General features: G+C 32.4%; 1 protein-coding gene across 2 annotated transcripts; it reads left to right on the forward strand.

The window, feature by feature from the left end:
- The first annotated feature begins 860 nt into the window (after window positions 1-860).
- On the forward strand, window positions 861-13,448 carry LOC109538493 (transmembrane protein 268). 2 transcript variants are annotated; one of them, XM_019905738.2, is made up of 6 exons: window positions 861-1,533; window positions 4,666-4,781; window positions 5,110-5,363; window positions 5,414-5,669; window positions 7,371-7,530; window positions 13,106-13,448. In XM_019905738.2, the coding sequence occupies exons 1-6, from the start codon at window positions 1,155-1,157 to the stop codon at window positions 13,228-13,230; spliced, it is 1,290 nt and encodes a 429-aa protein (XP_019761297.2). In that variant the 5' UTR covers window positions 861-1,154; the 3' UTR covers window positions 13,231-13,448. The 2 variants fall into 2 exon arrangements, with proteins under 2 accessions (XP_019761297.2, XP_048520496.1); XM_048664539.1 differs by having other exon boundaries at window positions 865-1,533; window positions 12,867-13,295.
- The last annotated feature ends 1,196 nt before the right edge of the window (window positions 13,449-14,644 follow it).

The following is a 14,644-nucleotide window of genomic DNA, read 5'->3' on the forward strand; positions in this document are numbered from 1 at the left end:
TGGACGAATCTTGAACTTTGTAATTATACAGGGTGTCCCGTAAGAACATGGTCAAAAGGGTACTGCGATATTCTTTGGATCAAGAGAAGATGAACTGACCTAACTTTTATTAACAAAAAATGTCTGGCTCCTCTGCTATTGATGCTCAAAGTTCTTCAAAAAAATTATTATTTTTGAAATATCGGGAGAATGGTACGGAAATGGACATATTTTGTTAATAAAAGTTAGCTCAGATTGTCTTCTTTTGATGCAAAAAATATCGCAGTTTCCTTTTGATCATGTGCTTACGGGACACCTTGTATAAAATTTACAAATGCAAGTTTAAAGAAGATAAAAGAAGCAAAATGAGTTTAGAAAGTTCACACTCCTGATGCTTCGTCCAGACTTAACGAGCCGACTCCGAGTCATTATTTCCGACAGAAAATCGATCGTCTGCCGGTATTTTGACGAAAATCAAATCACGTTTGCTTATGGGCTGAGCCTCCACTCGGGCTCGACTCGCTAGGTCTGAACGCACCATAGAGAAAGTAAAATAAGAAAGTAACTATTTTACTTTCTCTATGGAACGCACCATACGAGAACTTGTCCCAATGGATGTTTTGAAAACTCGCCGTTATAAGACTGTAGCGTGCAAAATCCCGCAAAAAATTGTTGACAGAAATTCGTGATTTTGCCTTTTGTTTGCTCTATTCGATGTTAAAACAAATTAAAATTTATTTAATTAATACTGAAATTAAATTCAAGAATAAACCTTCTTGATAGATGCACTTATTTCTTTATCTTTAGCTGAAAGTAGCTGCTCAACTCAATATTATCACTTTAATTCACTGAAAGGAGGCATTCTGTAATATTTATTCCCTCTTTACTGCCTGTTATTATATTTAATCAAAATCAACCAATAACTATATTCAGCAGATATCGACAGATAATGAATCGATGTTATATTTGCCGCACTAGCTATTGGCTATTGTTTTACCTGACTTGTGACTTGAGTTAATTTCACCTGTACCTGTAAGGTGCAAGGTTGTCTATCTAATTATTGTGTATTGTTTCTAAACATGTATTAATGCATGTTGTTATCTAATTGCAAATAGTTTTAATTCAATTCCGGCATATTCGTATTATTTTAATTTTGAATAAGAAAAATTACAAGAATGAGTGATCAATTGGCAAAACGACTGGAAGAGGGTCACGGCAATGTAGTGGCTCCTGTTCAAGAACCTGGAACGAAAAGCTGGGTAGTGTTTGACGATGAGACTGTTCCAAATCCTCTTCCTAGTAGTGCTATTGAAAAATCGGACGTTGGTCCAACTAAGCGCAAAGAACCAGAAGCACAAATTGAAGGCAAGAAGAAGTTGGCACAAGATAATTCTCCCGCAGTTATTACCACCGAAAATGTGCAGTTTAATCTGGACAAAAGCCTCAGTAGATCTATGATAGATAGTGCGAGTAATAGCGTTGTCCTGGATCCAAAACCATTGAGGAATGTCGAATTACCGGTGGCAACTGTGGAGCCAATAAGGCAAGGATTTTGTAAGTGTAATTTTTAATCAATTAAAAAATTTATATTTGGAATTTGCAACGTTTTTATTATTTTCTAGTCGTCGAATGTACAGGGTGTTTGGTAATAACATATACTCAATCTAACCATATATTACTTGGAGGTAAACTTGGTAAAGTTACACATAAGTGTGTTTAAAATATATACCGAGTATACCTACAAACACTTAAAGATCTTAAAAAATACGCTTTAGACCGGATTAAAAAAAAGCACGCATATGATTCGGGAGTTCAAAAGTCCGATCGCCCACTGGCGGCTTAATTATAAACTGTACTTAACGAGAACATTTGACAGTTATTTGTTTACATTTGGTCATGATCATTGTTGACATGTCACTCGACAAGGAGTATTTGTTTACGTTTCGCAGCGCCCCTATAGGTAGCTGAATTCGCGAGTAGTTTGAAAGAAGCTGTCAAATGTTTCCAAAATGACTTCGCGAGTTCAAGTCCAGACGACCCCTGGCGGTTAAAAATATAATTGATAGTAGTAGTAATTTGACACTTGTTTTGTTGACATTGATGACACATTGGTGTTTACATCTGATTGTAATTTGTTTTGTTCTAATCAACTTTTGTAAGCTTTTAAAGAACTGGAACCAGATCGAAAAGCGTGTAGGTATTGTTTTATGTTATAGATGTCATCAACTCCAATAAATAAACAAGTTTTAAAAGTCTCTAACTGTCACTCAACAACGAGTAATTTGACGTTTCGCAGCTCCATCATCGGTAGTTGGACTCGCGAATTAGCCAATTTGCTCATCAAATACCTAACAAAGGAACATTAATAAAATAAATTAAGGTCTGAAATATGATGAGCCATTCATAGGCTGTAAGAAACAACTCTTATTACTAAATGAAAGCATTTTAAAAAGTTACTAGGTGTACCTGAAAAATAACTTATAGAAAGATTAATAAAAAAAATTCAATACTTCAAAGCTGGAAAGAAAAAAGTCTTATTAGTAAATAGAACCATTTTACAGAAAATTTAACAAAAGATTACCTGCTGTACATAAAAAAGTATATTATTGTTCAAAACAAACCATGATTCAATCACTTGTCCATCAAAAACCTTGAAAAGCATATTATAAATTGCCCACAGCTGTAGGAAACAACCCTTATTAGCAAAAAAAGCATTTTAAAAGTTTGTTAGAAAAATAAGTAAAATACATGTATATCGTCGGCTTAAAGCTAAAAGTGACCAAGCACATTAAAAAAATAATATGTTTGTCTTCAAAAACCCACAAAGTCCCCCAAGGCCACACAAACAAGTTCACTAAAATATGTTTTTACTGACCAGGTTTCCAGCAGGATTCTGATATTTATAATTTTGTGATCGGTTTAAAGTGCATTTATCAAAAATTAAAATTTTAGACTTCAGTCAGTTTTAGCTAGTTGTGGCTTTAAGCCTACGATATGAGACGTATAGATAGTTCAAAGCTGGAAAGAAAAAAATATCATATCAGTAAAAGCAAAAAATGTATAGTTACCTGGTGTTCCTAAAAAAGTGAAACGAAATATGATTACATATAGAAATGTGTTTACTCTTTATGAGTTGTGCTTGGTAAGCATTTTAAATATTAATGTACTAATTTGAACTAATCATATTTCATCAGACTATGAAGGCTTTCACGGCCGGTCAAATCACATATAGAAATGTTTTTCGGGCTTTGAAGCCGTGGTCAATGAGAATTTCTTCCTAAGACTAAGTCTTAGTCGGAAAGCACGGGAGATCACTTCGTCCACTGCCTCATCTCCTTTGATAATGTCCACAGCAATTGTGGACGAAACGTCAGGAAGAAATTCCCATGGACTACGGCTTCAAAGCCCGAAAAACATTTCTATATGTGATTTGACCGGCCGTGAAAGCCTTCATAGTCTGATGAAATATGATTAGTTCAAATTAGTACATTAATATTTAAAATGCTTACCAAGCACAACTAATAAAGAGTACACTGCAGTCAGAAAAAACCGCTACCTAAATAAAATGGGTAAAAACTGTAACATTAATTACGCGAAAATCGTAATATAAATTCCGCAAAAACCGAAATTCAAATTGTGCGAAAACCACAATACAAATACCGCAAAAACTGTAATTTAAATGCCGCAAAAACCGCAATATAATCTGCATAACAAAATCCGCAAAGCTGAACATGCAATGAGCATAATTTTTTAAAAAGAAATTACATCCCTAGTTGCCATCTACTTGGCAATTTTGAGAAACTAATGAATCTTAATGTTTACTTCAGAACGATAATTAATTTATATTACGTTATATTATTACATAATTCAGAATCAAGATATATTTTACTTAGTTAAAATTTGAATTTTTTAAAATCTACCCAGAATCCAGAAACTCCCTCGACGTTCTTCGTTGATCCTCGTCAAATAAAAAATTCATGCAACAATATAATAAAATACAAGTCAATAATATGAGACTAAAAAAGTTCTACAACTATATGGCAACCAGGGGCAAAGTATGTAATGCCAAACTTACCGATCGCTGAATCGCGCCACCTGGAAAGAAAGAAGATAAAGGCTTTAGTTTACATTTAGTTTACATTAGTTACAGTTAAGAGCTCATTTCAAGATCCGGTTATGTAAAATTGGCAAAGAAGAGAAAGTAAAATGCTAAGAAGCCCTAAAACATCAGTTGGTTCTTGAGTAACCAAACTCAGTTCAATCCAAATTATATATAGATTAGGGATACGTTTTACCAGCTCTCTGCAAGAGGGCGTCCCAGCCACAACCGTTTCAGTATGGGGTTTCAGTAGGCTTATATTATAGATGTGTACAACTTTAAATTTAATAAAAACCGGTAGCATAAGTAGAATTCAATGAATAATTAACACTTTTTATTTACTAATTAATATAAAGTTGTATTCACATGTCAATATAGATCGACGTTTTAGGTGGCCATAAAACTAACTGCTGGGTTCTTCATAAAATATCTATATTGAAAAATGACAAAACCGAATTAACTTCAACTTTAAACACTATGTATATTTGAAATTATCAATTCTTGCATGTTGCTTTTTTTGGGCCAATTTTCATCATTAAGGTAGAGTATCTTCAGGTTTATAATTTTTCAATCGTTGTTATTTTCAGCAAATGGTGATATTATTGTAACCCTACTGCCTGTGAATTCTCGATTCCCATGGATAACCCCAGCAGTATTTCGCCCAGAATTAGTTCCAGAAGAACTGATGGCACAAGGACTTACTGTAAGTAACATTTTTTAAAGTCTAACTTAACGAACTATTTTCACGGATATGTTAAATGACTTTTACATTTATTTACTGGGATGACTGTATCAAATTGAGCAGGTACATCTGCTGTGAAAGAAAATCGAATGATCTAGCCGACTCTCCCAATTTTTTGCTGCTGTATTCTCAATAGAAGTAGAACATATTTTCTACAATATTATCTTTTACTTTATTGGAATACTTTATATACAAAATTTATTTAAGCCAAGTCCTAATACAATACAATTTTTCAGGTTGCTTCCAGATTTATTATACATGTTATTGAACACCAAAAACTTTTTTTCAGCTTACTGTGGAAGAATACGTACAAGCTATGGAGCTCTTAGTAAATGATGTCCGATTTACATTATACAATGTCTGCTACAAGCGGGTTCTTGTAGTGTGGATTACTTTAGCTTTTGTAGTTCTGCTCAGTTTGCTGTTTTCCGGTACCAACGGCCTTACACTTTTCGGCCTGGGTATTGGGTGGCTTGTACTTAATGCTGCGGCCATATTCTTATCTATGTATGTTAAGTTTAAGTTGCAACGAAATTTAGAAAGGTAAGCGGATAAAGACATTTTGCTTAATTTTACAATGCAGTGTATTACAGATGTTTAGCTCAAGTCAACAAACAACTCCTTCGTCATAAAATAACGCTGACTCTGGATGATAGAGGAAAATTTTCCTGCCATAAAGTGAATCTCTGTTTTATTTACATGGATTCCGCTCCATGCATAGCTCACCTCCAAACCAGCATTGAACAGCTAGAAAGAGATCCCGCTACTGGCTGGGAGCAAAGAATGGATATTACAGCAAGTGCTATAGTTATTCAAGGAAGCAGAACGACTAAACTATCTCGAAAACAGGTATTTATCAATAAATAAGGAAGACCATTTTTTGTTGTTCAAACGGCAAAAAATGCAAATTTTCATCCATTAAAATATTGAAAGAAGGTCATAGCTATTCTTAATATTTAAATCGAATTTTTCGGGAAAGTTACGAAGTTATAAATAATGTTTAGCAAATTTCCGTAGCTTATTTCATTGTATTTTTTTCCGCACATTTTTTTGAAAAAAATACGGTATCGAAATGCAACCACATCTTTCGTTTTTTTCATACTGTATCCAACGCATTCATTGGCGCAATAATAAGGACGAATTAAAAAATAGTGGAAATTGTATACAAACCGGCGCCAAAAGTGATAAAGTATTTTTTGTGATTTAAGTCATATTACATTTCCTATCAAAAGTCCAAAAAATCTAGAACAACTGTGGTTATCTATCACGTACTTAAATTTCAACGTGTACAAAATTTACTGCCAAGGTTTTCGAGAGCATTCAGTCAATCTTTCAAAATTCTCACTCAAAGAGTTCAAATTTTCCACTAAAATATTATGTATCATAGTAAGATGGCAAAGGAGAAAACATTTCAATGGGATTTGAATCACATTTTGTGCGGCTAATAAGGCAAAACGTTTCTTTATTGGGGCCTTATATTATTGTCGGCATTTCAATGCTCCATCTTACATAACTAAGTCTACGTCTAAAATTTTTCAATAGCTAAATCGGGATTTTTAGTTATTTCCCAAATTATTTAATGATTAAATCAGGATTTTTAGTTACTTCTAAAAATTTTCAATAATCATTTGCTAAGAGATCTTCATATTCAGCCCGAATGATACTTTTTATTCGCTTATGCTATTCTTGGTTCTGTCCTTAGAAAACTTGGATGAGTCCTCGCCTTAATGTCATCTATTAATATTTAATACTTTAAATTTTTTTACCCCCTAAATACAAGTATTTTTTGAAGATTTCATCTTTCTTCTAACTTGGATTGTAGCATGGACTGTAGAGGACCCATATATTATAACTGTTATAATGATAACAAATTTTTATGATTATATACTTATTTATAATCGTTAATAGTTAATAGCGTAGTATCGGAGATAATTTAATTTTTATTGAATAAATTAGTAAAACGTTAATGAACTTGTGAATAGTGAAATGAATAAGTGAATATTGTTAAAGTGTAAAAAAAACAAAAAGTCTATTAACTACAAGTTTAAAAACTTAACCCCCGTCAAAAGGTGGACGGTGCTTACCGTTTACAACTTTTAATCCGGTTTAACGCTTAATTAATCCCGATTAGAGTGTTTCGGTGCATATGGACATAAAATGTAAATTATCTGGTAGCCTTAAAAATCATTTTACTTAAAAAATTAGCCGCATCATAACACGAAACATATTATGTAACGAATGATTCTCAGAGCGGTTTTCGCATACATGGTTCGAACTGACTAATGACCAGTTAAATCTCTCAGGCACGTTGAATATTTTTTATGGAGCTCGGTGAATGAGAGCTGAGATACGTTCTTTAAAAGTAAAAATTTGTTTTTAAAGAGTAACAAAAGGTATGCCTTCAAAGTATCAAACACGTACAAAATATAACTGATTTTGATATTTTTGAAAAATGTCCCAGAATATCAAGAACAATGTCGCAATGAAGACAATAGCTAATTACTAGTAGTGTCTTCAAACACATCAACACAAAAAACTATTTTTTTTTAGGAACGAGCTACTTTACTGTATATTCGCTACATAGCGCGTTGGGGGCGTGACCGAGTTAGAGGTTTGTTGCAGAACCCTCCGACTACGGGGGGTCGGCATTGCAATGCCTACACTTGTCCGTGTCAGTTTATCGATGAGCATTTGCAGTGCAAACCACAAGGCAAGTTAAGTTTAAGAACGTTCTTCTATTTGCCAGATCATAGCAGTTCTGGTATTTTCCGCAATAACAGTTCTCGGGAGGAAGCTGGTACTTTTGGTTGTCGTACGCAGTAAGGAATGTTGAATTTATCAATTACACATTTTACGTGAAATTACGAAAACAAGGTTTACTTGTTCATCGATCTTTTTCTCAAATTGTTCTCCAAATAACTTCGCAAGTAACAAACAGTTGTGCTTTGGTTTTCGGGCTGTGCAGCAGTAGAAGCCTAACTCCCGAATGCGTCATGAATTATCAAGATTAAATATGAACTATTTATGAAGAAGTGCAAGGACTGTTCTAATAACGGCATAAACCCTACTTACCACTCTTTTTAGATCACTAAGGTAAACTAAAGTATGCGATTGTAGCATTATAACTAATAAAACGGTTTTCGTAACATTGTTAAGCGATTCAGTCGTATTCGACTCAAATAATCAAGAATCTCAATTTTACATAGTCCATGTCTACTGCATGCACTAGATTTAAAAAAATGAATCTTTCTGGTTATAAAATCGCTCAACAAAATAATGTTTATGTATTTATATTAATAAGCCCCGACGCACAAAACACTGTCTGAAAACGCAACAATAAAACGATTCATATCATAAGACTTAGCAACATGCCAAAGACTACAAGGTAGTAATGAAGTGGTCGAAAATGATGTTACTACAAGAATAAACTAATTCTTAACGTTAGATTTATGATGTTTCCAAAGCATACTGCTCACCGCGTGAAACTTGTTTTGCTACGACGAAAATCGACCTTCTTTGAGAAGATTAAAATATGGCTTTTTCATAAGGCGAAGGAAGAAGCGAATGTATAGGTACCAGATGATCTATAAACAAATCAAATTTTTCAACAGACATTTTTCGTAGAAATGAGTATTCATCCAATTTCAATCACTAAAAGCGGCCATGAGAGAGTATTGTTTCTTTATCTTCATCAATGTTAATTAACTTTTTTGACATCACGGTTTCAAAAATATTAAAAAACTGTGATCTTGTTGCTTCGTCCCATACAGTTTGGATCAAATTAGTATACGCAAATTTTGCGCACAGACACGTTTAAAAATTTTTGACTCCAGTCCTTCGACATGGGACCATTTTTCGACCGACACTTTCCGATCACAAAGCAAGTACTTACAATTAAATTACTTTGCAACTATGAATGAGTATTGTGAAGGACGCAGTGAGAATGTCGTTAAAAGCACACGGTTTTCAAGAACGCAAATATCATTTCGTGCCTTGTAGATCCACATCAGATCCGCCATAATAAATGTATTATTAATTTAATACTTCTAAGCTTCCATAACTATTGCCCTTTATTACTAATAAGTTACAGCTGATTAGGAATGACCACGGTTAAATTTTTGGAGTTATCAGAACTAAATTTATAAGTACAATTCTAATTTAAATTGAAAGGCAGCTTATTATAGAGACTGTCTGCAAATTCAACATTCCTTATTTTTAATGTTAAAGCGAATGTTATTGTGCTCATATAACTGCAATTGTTAGTAAAATACTGTGTTAAATGTTCTAAAGGCACTTTTTTCTAGGCTTTATTGGCTTATTTATATACTGTATTGTGCCTTCTTCAGATTTTCATTCCATTTTTTTAATAATTTACTTTTGTTGCTTTTACTATTTTAATCTCCAGATGCTTTTGGTGATGGTAAATTTTACTAACACACATATTCAAAGGTAAGCTAATGTATAGAGTAGTAATACAGTCAGACCTGTTGTTTATTGATTCTATATCTTAAGTTTTGTTTGCTAGTATATTGGTTTTTTAAAATTTGTTTCTTACACGGTATAGCAATATTTATACTTGTATAATATTAATGGAAGTGTTGTTTTCAATTGTTTCTATTTGCATATATCCATGTTTAAACGCGAGATAATTTGTGCACTTTTGCACGATGAATATACGTTCTATCGGTCTACGTCAAGACCGATTTAATGAAAATTAAATCTCCACTGAAATTTTAATTGGCATACTAGCGTATAAGGCAATCTCGAGATTTGACTCGAATGGTAATTAACTAATTAATGTTTAGCATGTTTGAAACTTGCTGTTCAGGAATTTCTGCCGCATTCTTACACCACATAATGCCGGTATTGTACTTTTCATGTACGTAAAAATCGGGCAATAATCTTCTTTTCTTTACTTTTTTATTTAAAAGTATTTCCAATACCAATTTCCAAAGACCCGTTTTTTTAAATAAAAGTTATACGTTTATTAAAGCAACCCTTCTAACCTAACAGATGGACAGATAAAATAAGTTACATTTTTATGGAAACCTCACCACAAAATGTAAACAGAAGAAAAACTTTGAAAGGAGGAAATAACATAAACCTACTAAGATTTCGTAGTATCCTCAGATAGAAATTCGCTGCAAGCTCGTCATTTCACATTTAGCAAACAACAAATAAATCCGAAGATTCCCACAAAATTGTTACAATCCGCAATAATTTTGAACGTGCTCCAAGCCCGCAATAAATCGTAGAATTTACCGATCGCAGCCCAATTCAACGATTTTCGCTGATTTGTTGGCCTTCAACAATTGACCCAAATGATTGGCCAATAAATTGGTGAAAAGTTTGTAATATAATACCGGCAGTAGTTGTATTTCTTTTATTTCGTAGGATTATTTGTTATTCCAGTAAAAGTACGACGAAAATATTTAAATAACTAACGGAAACTATTAAACACCCTGCCTTCTTTTTAAAATTTCAATAGATAAATTAATTTTCCAACTATTGGCCGTTTAGTATATCTAAACGTTGCTATTTAAAAATGAAATCGTATGAAAAGTTAATTAAGAAAAATGGTATTAAATTACAAAAAGTTAATTACGCTCTGGCTATGATATCGGAAAACGTAAATACAAAGTTGGTTTAGTGGGAAAATTGGGCAACTTTAAAACTAGGTAATAAAATTAGGCTCTCAAATGTTTGCAACAATGTTTCGTGTATGATTTATTTGAAAAAAAGAATGGGATTTTTAATTCCAACATTGTTTGTTATGAACCGACCTGTTTAAATATGTAACACAGATAATAATATAGATTTTAACAAAATTTGGGGTTTTCAAATAAATGAGAGACGATAGTCTACCTCAGAAGTATTAAAGCGCCATTTTAATGCTGTTTCTACAATGATTATGTGAACTGACTTTGACTAATTTACGCTTTTCGATATTCCACAACGGGCTCTTCTTGATTCAGTAAGAATCTATGATGGTTATGGAATAAAACCAAGAAAGCTAATACAGTTTCCATTCACTTTTCAAAAAACAGCAAAACAAAATACAAACAATTTCGCAAAAAAACGTCAATAATATATTGGGAACGTCTAAAAACCATTGTAAATTAAAGATTTAGTTTCAACATTATTTTACGAAACCAATTTGCTTTTCCAATAATTATGGGAAACATTGTCTTAGTTGATTTCTGTAAGTTGCAAAAAAAATTATCAAATGCTACTAAACACATTTTGTAATTTTTTTAAATGAGCAATAGATTGGCCATTGTGAAGTGTCATTTGCTAAGAAAAAACTTTTTAAGTAGTTTCCAATATGATAATAGTAAGGCCCGAATTTGAACTCATAAATCAAAAGCAGTTTTGAATTCCTCGATCATTTTTATTTACGTCAATGCATAGCGACCGGATAAATTTGCCGTTGAATAAGTCGTATAAAATCTGTGAAGTTCAGCATTAAAAAAGTAAAGTGCTTTTTGATCTCAATTTTTCTCTTGGCTCCATAAAAAAAAGTTGAGTCCAGAAACGGCTCAAGAGGAAAGAAAAAGGAAATTAATGTAAATATAGAATTAAGTTTAAAAAGCGCAATCATAAGCTGTGGCATGCTTAATAATTATTAATGATTAATATTTTCCTCAATTTTCTCCATTTGTCATGATTTACCCTTCATATCCGACACAATATAACAATACTAAAGTATTGAAATTCATGTTAGTTTTGCTGAAATTGCAATTTATTGTGGCAACTTGAATATTGTAAACTCAATGACGGTCAAGAAGTTGACCTTCAACAAATTGCCCATTTATTGCCAATAAATCGGGAAAAATGTTGTAATGTAGTACTGGCATAAGAGTGAAACGTTTGATCCGGAAGTGTAATCGGAAACTGCTTTTGGTTTAGATCATTTTTGTTTTAGATTAGTACATAGTTTTAAGCAACCACTCAAGTGTACTTAATACTCTAAGCAGCACTTTCTTGTTCCGTCCAATGTATTGTGATTTTAAAGAATATATTAACTTTGTTATCAAACGATGTGTTTGGATTTGGGTTTTACATCCGCCTTCGTATGATATTTTGTCGTTGATGCGCGGACAAAAGTTAAAACGTTTTGCGTCAAGTAATTTAGCAACATCTACACTGTGAAAATATAAATATATAATTTTGTTTCCATGCAATTCCTTATTAGGTAAAACTAGTCTGTTATTTTAAAGAGCTTTTAGAAATTAGTAACCAAACTTGATCACGAAGATGCTCATTCAAAGTCATGTCAGGATAAGTCTTTAAAGTTGTTATTGTTAAAACAGTTAGGAAAAACAACATTATTGATGCTTTTAATAACGATAATTTTCTTGTAGGCAAAAACTTGTTGTTTATTATCTTCAACGGATAGAGTTTTTTTGCATTAAAATATCAATTGGCAATTTTTTATTTTCATATCGAAAAAATTGATGTGGGATACACTTTCGGTTAGCTTAAAGTTTACGGTAAATATTCATAACAAAGGCCATAAAACATAGAAAAAGTACATCAGTCATTTGTATCGTTAATTATGTAGTTCCAAAAAATCTAATTTCAATATTCTGTTTCTGTATTTGAAAATTTAGGTTTTTATTTGTATTATCGATTGATTGTCTTTACCAACTTTAGAGGTGTCCTATTTTTAATATAAATATTCTGTCTTAATAGTCATTTAAATATCTCTAATTCCCATTATTGAAATTTGGTACCATTTATTGAAGTGTATAGTAGTTGATTTGGTGGTTTAATTGCACACATTCCTTGACTACAATCGGAACTGTTTGAAACTGTACATATGTAAAATATTTAGATACCTACTGCTTTTGCTTTAAATGGAGAAAATTACTAACATATTAAGCTAATATGAAGCAAATCGTATTAGTTCCACAAATGCTGTAAACGAGATAGCTTCTTATTGGCATAGCTGAGTAAAGTTACACTTGGATATGGGACAATTAATATAGGTTAGTATATTTTTAAATTAATCTAATCCATACCGCTAATTAATAATTCTTTTAGCTGAAAACAGCGCATGTATGATCTGCTTCTATAATCCAAATCCCATTTACGTTGAGTAACTGAAAGGAGGTCTGAAATTGTATCCACGGATTGATTGCTTGGAAGGAAACATTAGCAAACCATGGACATGTGCTATTACTTAAATCTTAAAAATTAGATATAAAAATTGATCCCATTTCCCAAATTATTAATATTTTTCAATTTTGAATTCAGTTCTGACATGCATTATGTATTTATAGGGTCATGTTGTCTCTACCTCTCGGAGCAAAATATACAGTCTGAGTTTTGGACCTCAATGCACATTCAAACTTATCCTCTTCAATTTGGATCCACCAACAGAACATCTCATAACGTTCCAATTTGAATACCTATCTTGTGATTTATCAACTTAATTGTAAATAGATCATTGACCTATAACCTTTCACAGGAGGGTTTTGTTGTGTTTATCTATAGTTACTTGACCTTTTGATATTTAAGAAGCAACAGGTGTTTACGTCATCTTAATGTGAAACCTTAAAAAACATTGTTGTCGCCCTTTTGATATAGTTTTTTGCAAATATCTCAGTTTTTGAGAAGAATTAATTTTGTTTATTATTTTTCCTGAATTCCCTAAACACCCCTAGAGGAATAACGCCAATTTTGAATCACCCTATACAGGGTGTCCCGTAAGCAGATGATGAAAAGGACACTGCGATATTCTTTGCATCAAAAGGAGATGATCTGACCTAACTTTTATTAACAAAAAATGTCTGGCTCCTCTGCTATAGATGTTCAAAGTTCTTCCAAAAAATTATTATTTTTGAAATATCGGGAGAATTGTACCATGTATTTTAGTGAAATGTAAGACTCATATTTTGATGAAACAACCGAGTGCATCCCTTTTGAACAAGTGGTGAAATCATGAGTGGTGTGGTACAAAAACTACCAGATCTTTTTGTTTGGTGGATGAAATCAACTCATTTTTTTGGTTGATGCACTAATCATTCTATTCACAATTTTGTGCTCTTTGTAGAATCCTGTAGCATTCATAGTTTTTGCAAAACAAATATTTCTGTTTTCTTGCCACTTAACAATGTTAGATGTTAACTGCAAATATCGTGATACGAGACATAAAATAAATGTCAATCAATCTCACAAATTCGTTTTTAATGACCTTTTCTAATGAAGAAGTCATGGTCAAAGTATTAACTTGCGTGAAAGCGTAGCTGCGCATATTTGCAGTTAATGTCTAACATTGTTAAATGACAAAAAACAGACATTTGTTTGCGCAAAAACTATGATTGCTTCACAAGTTTACAAAGAGTACAAAACTGTGAATAAATGATTAACGCATCAACCAAAAAATGAGTTAATTCCATCCACCAAATAAAAATTTCTGGTAGTTTGTGTACCACGACACTCAATAAATCATCACTTGTCCAAAACGGCTGATCTCGATTGTTTCATCAAAATATGAGTCTTACATAAGAACAAATTCGCAGCGAGTCTCACTAAAATACATCGTACCATTCTCCCGATCTTTCAAAAAAGATCAAATTTTGAAGTATTCAAATTGAAATTTTCAAATGGTAACCGCGGTTTTCCTGAAATAAAATTAATTTTTATTGAAAATATTCCAAATCAAAATCAATTCCTGGGCTTCAGTCATTTATTGTCTCTAATTATCAATTAAAATACGTTTCGGTGTATATACAGGGTTGCTCATTAGTGCGTCAAAGTGCGATATCTCAGTAAATATGAACTTTACAAGAAAATACGTCCTACGAAAGTTTTTCATG

Source organism: Dendroctonus ponderosae, unplaced genomic scaffold (genome assembly GCF_020466585.1).
Source record: "Dendroctonus ponderosae isolate FM_Combo_2020 unplaced genomic scaffold, Dpon_F_20191213v2 Dpon_F_20191213_3, whole genome shotgun sequence".
In the NCBI taxonomy this organism is placed as follows: Eukaryota; Metazoa; Arthropoda; class Insecta; order Coleoptera; family Curculionidae; genus Dendroctonus; species Dendroctonus ponderosae.

Bases quoted from the DNA above. Each gene is read 5' to 3' on its own strand.
- LOC109538493 (XM_019905738.2), top strand. From the start codon at position 1,155: ATGAGTGATCAATTGGCAAAACGACTGGAAGAGGGTCACGGCAATGTA. The intron at 1,534-4,665 runs GTAAGTGTAATT...TGTTATTTTCAG, and splicing joins GCCAATAAGGCAAGGATTTT to CAAATGGTGATATTATTGTA. The intron at 7,531-13,105 runs GCAAGTTAAGTT...ATGTATTTATAG, and splicing joins TTTGCAGTGCAAACCACAAG to GGTCATGTTGTCTCTACCTC.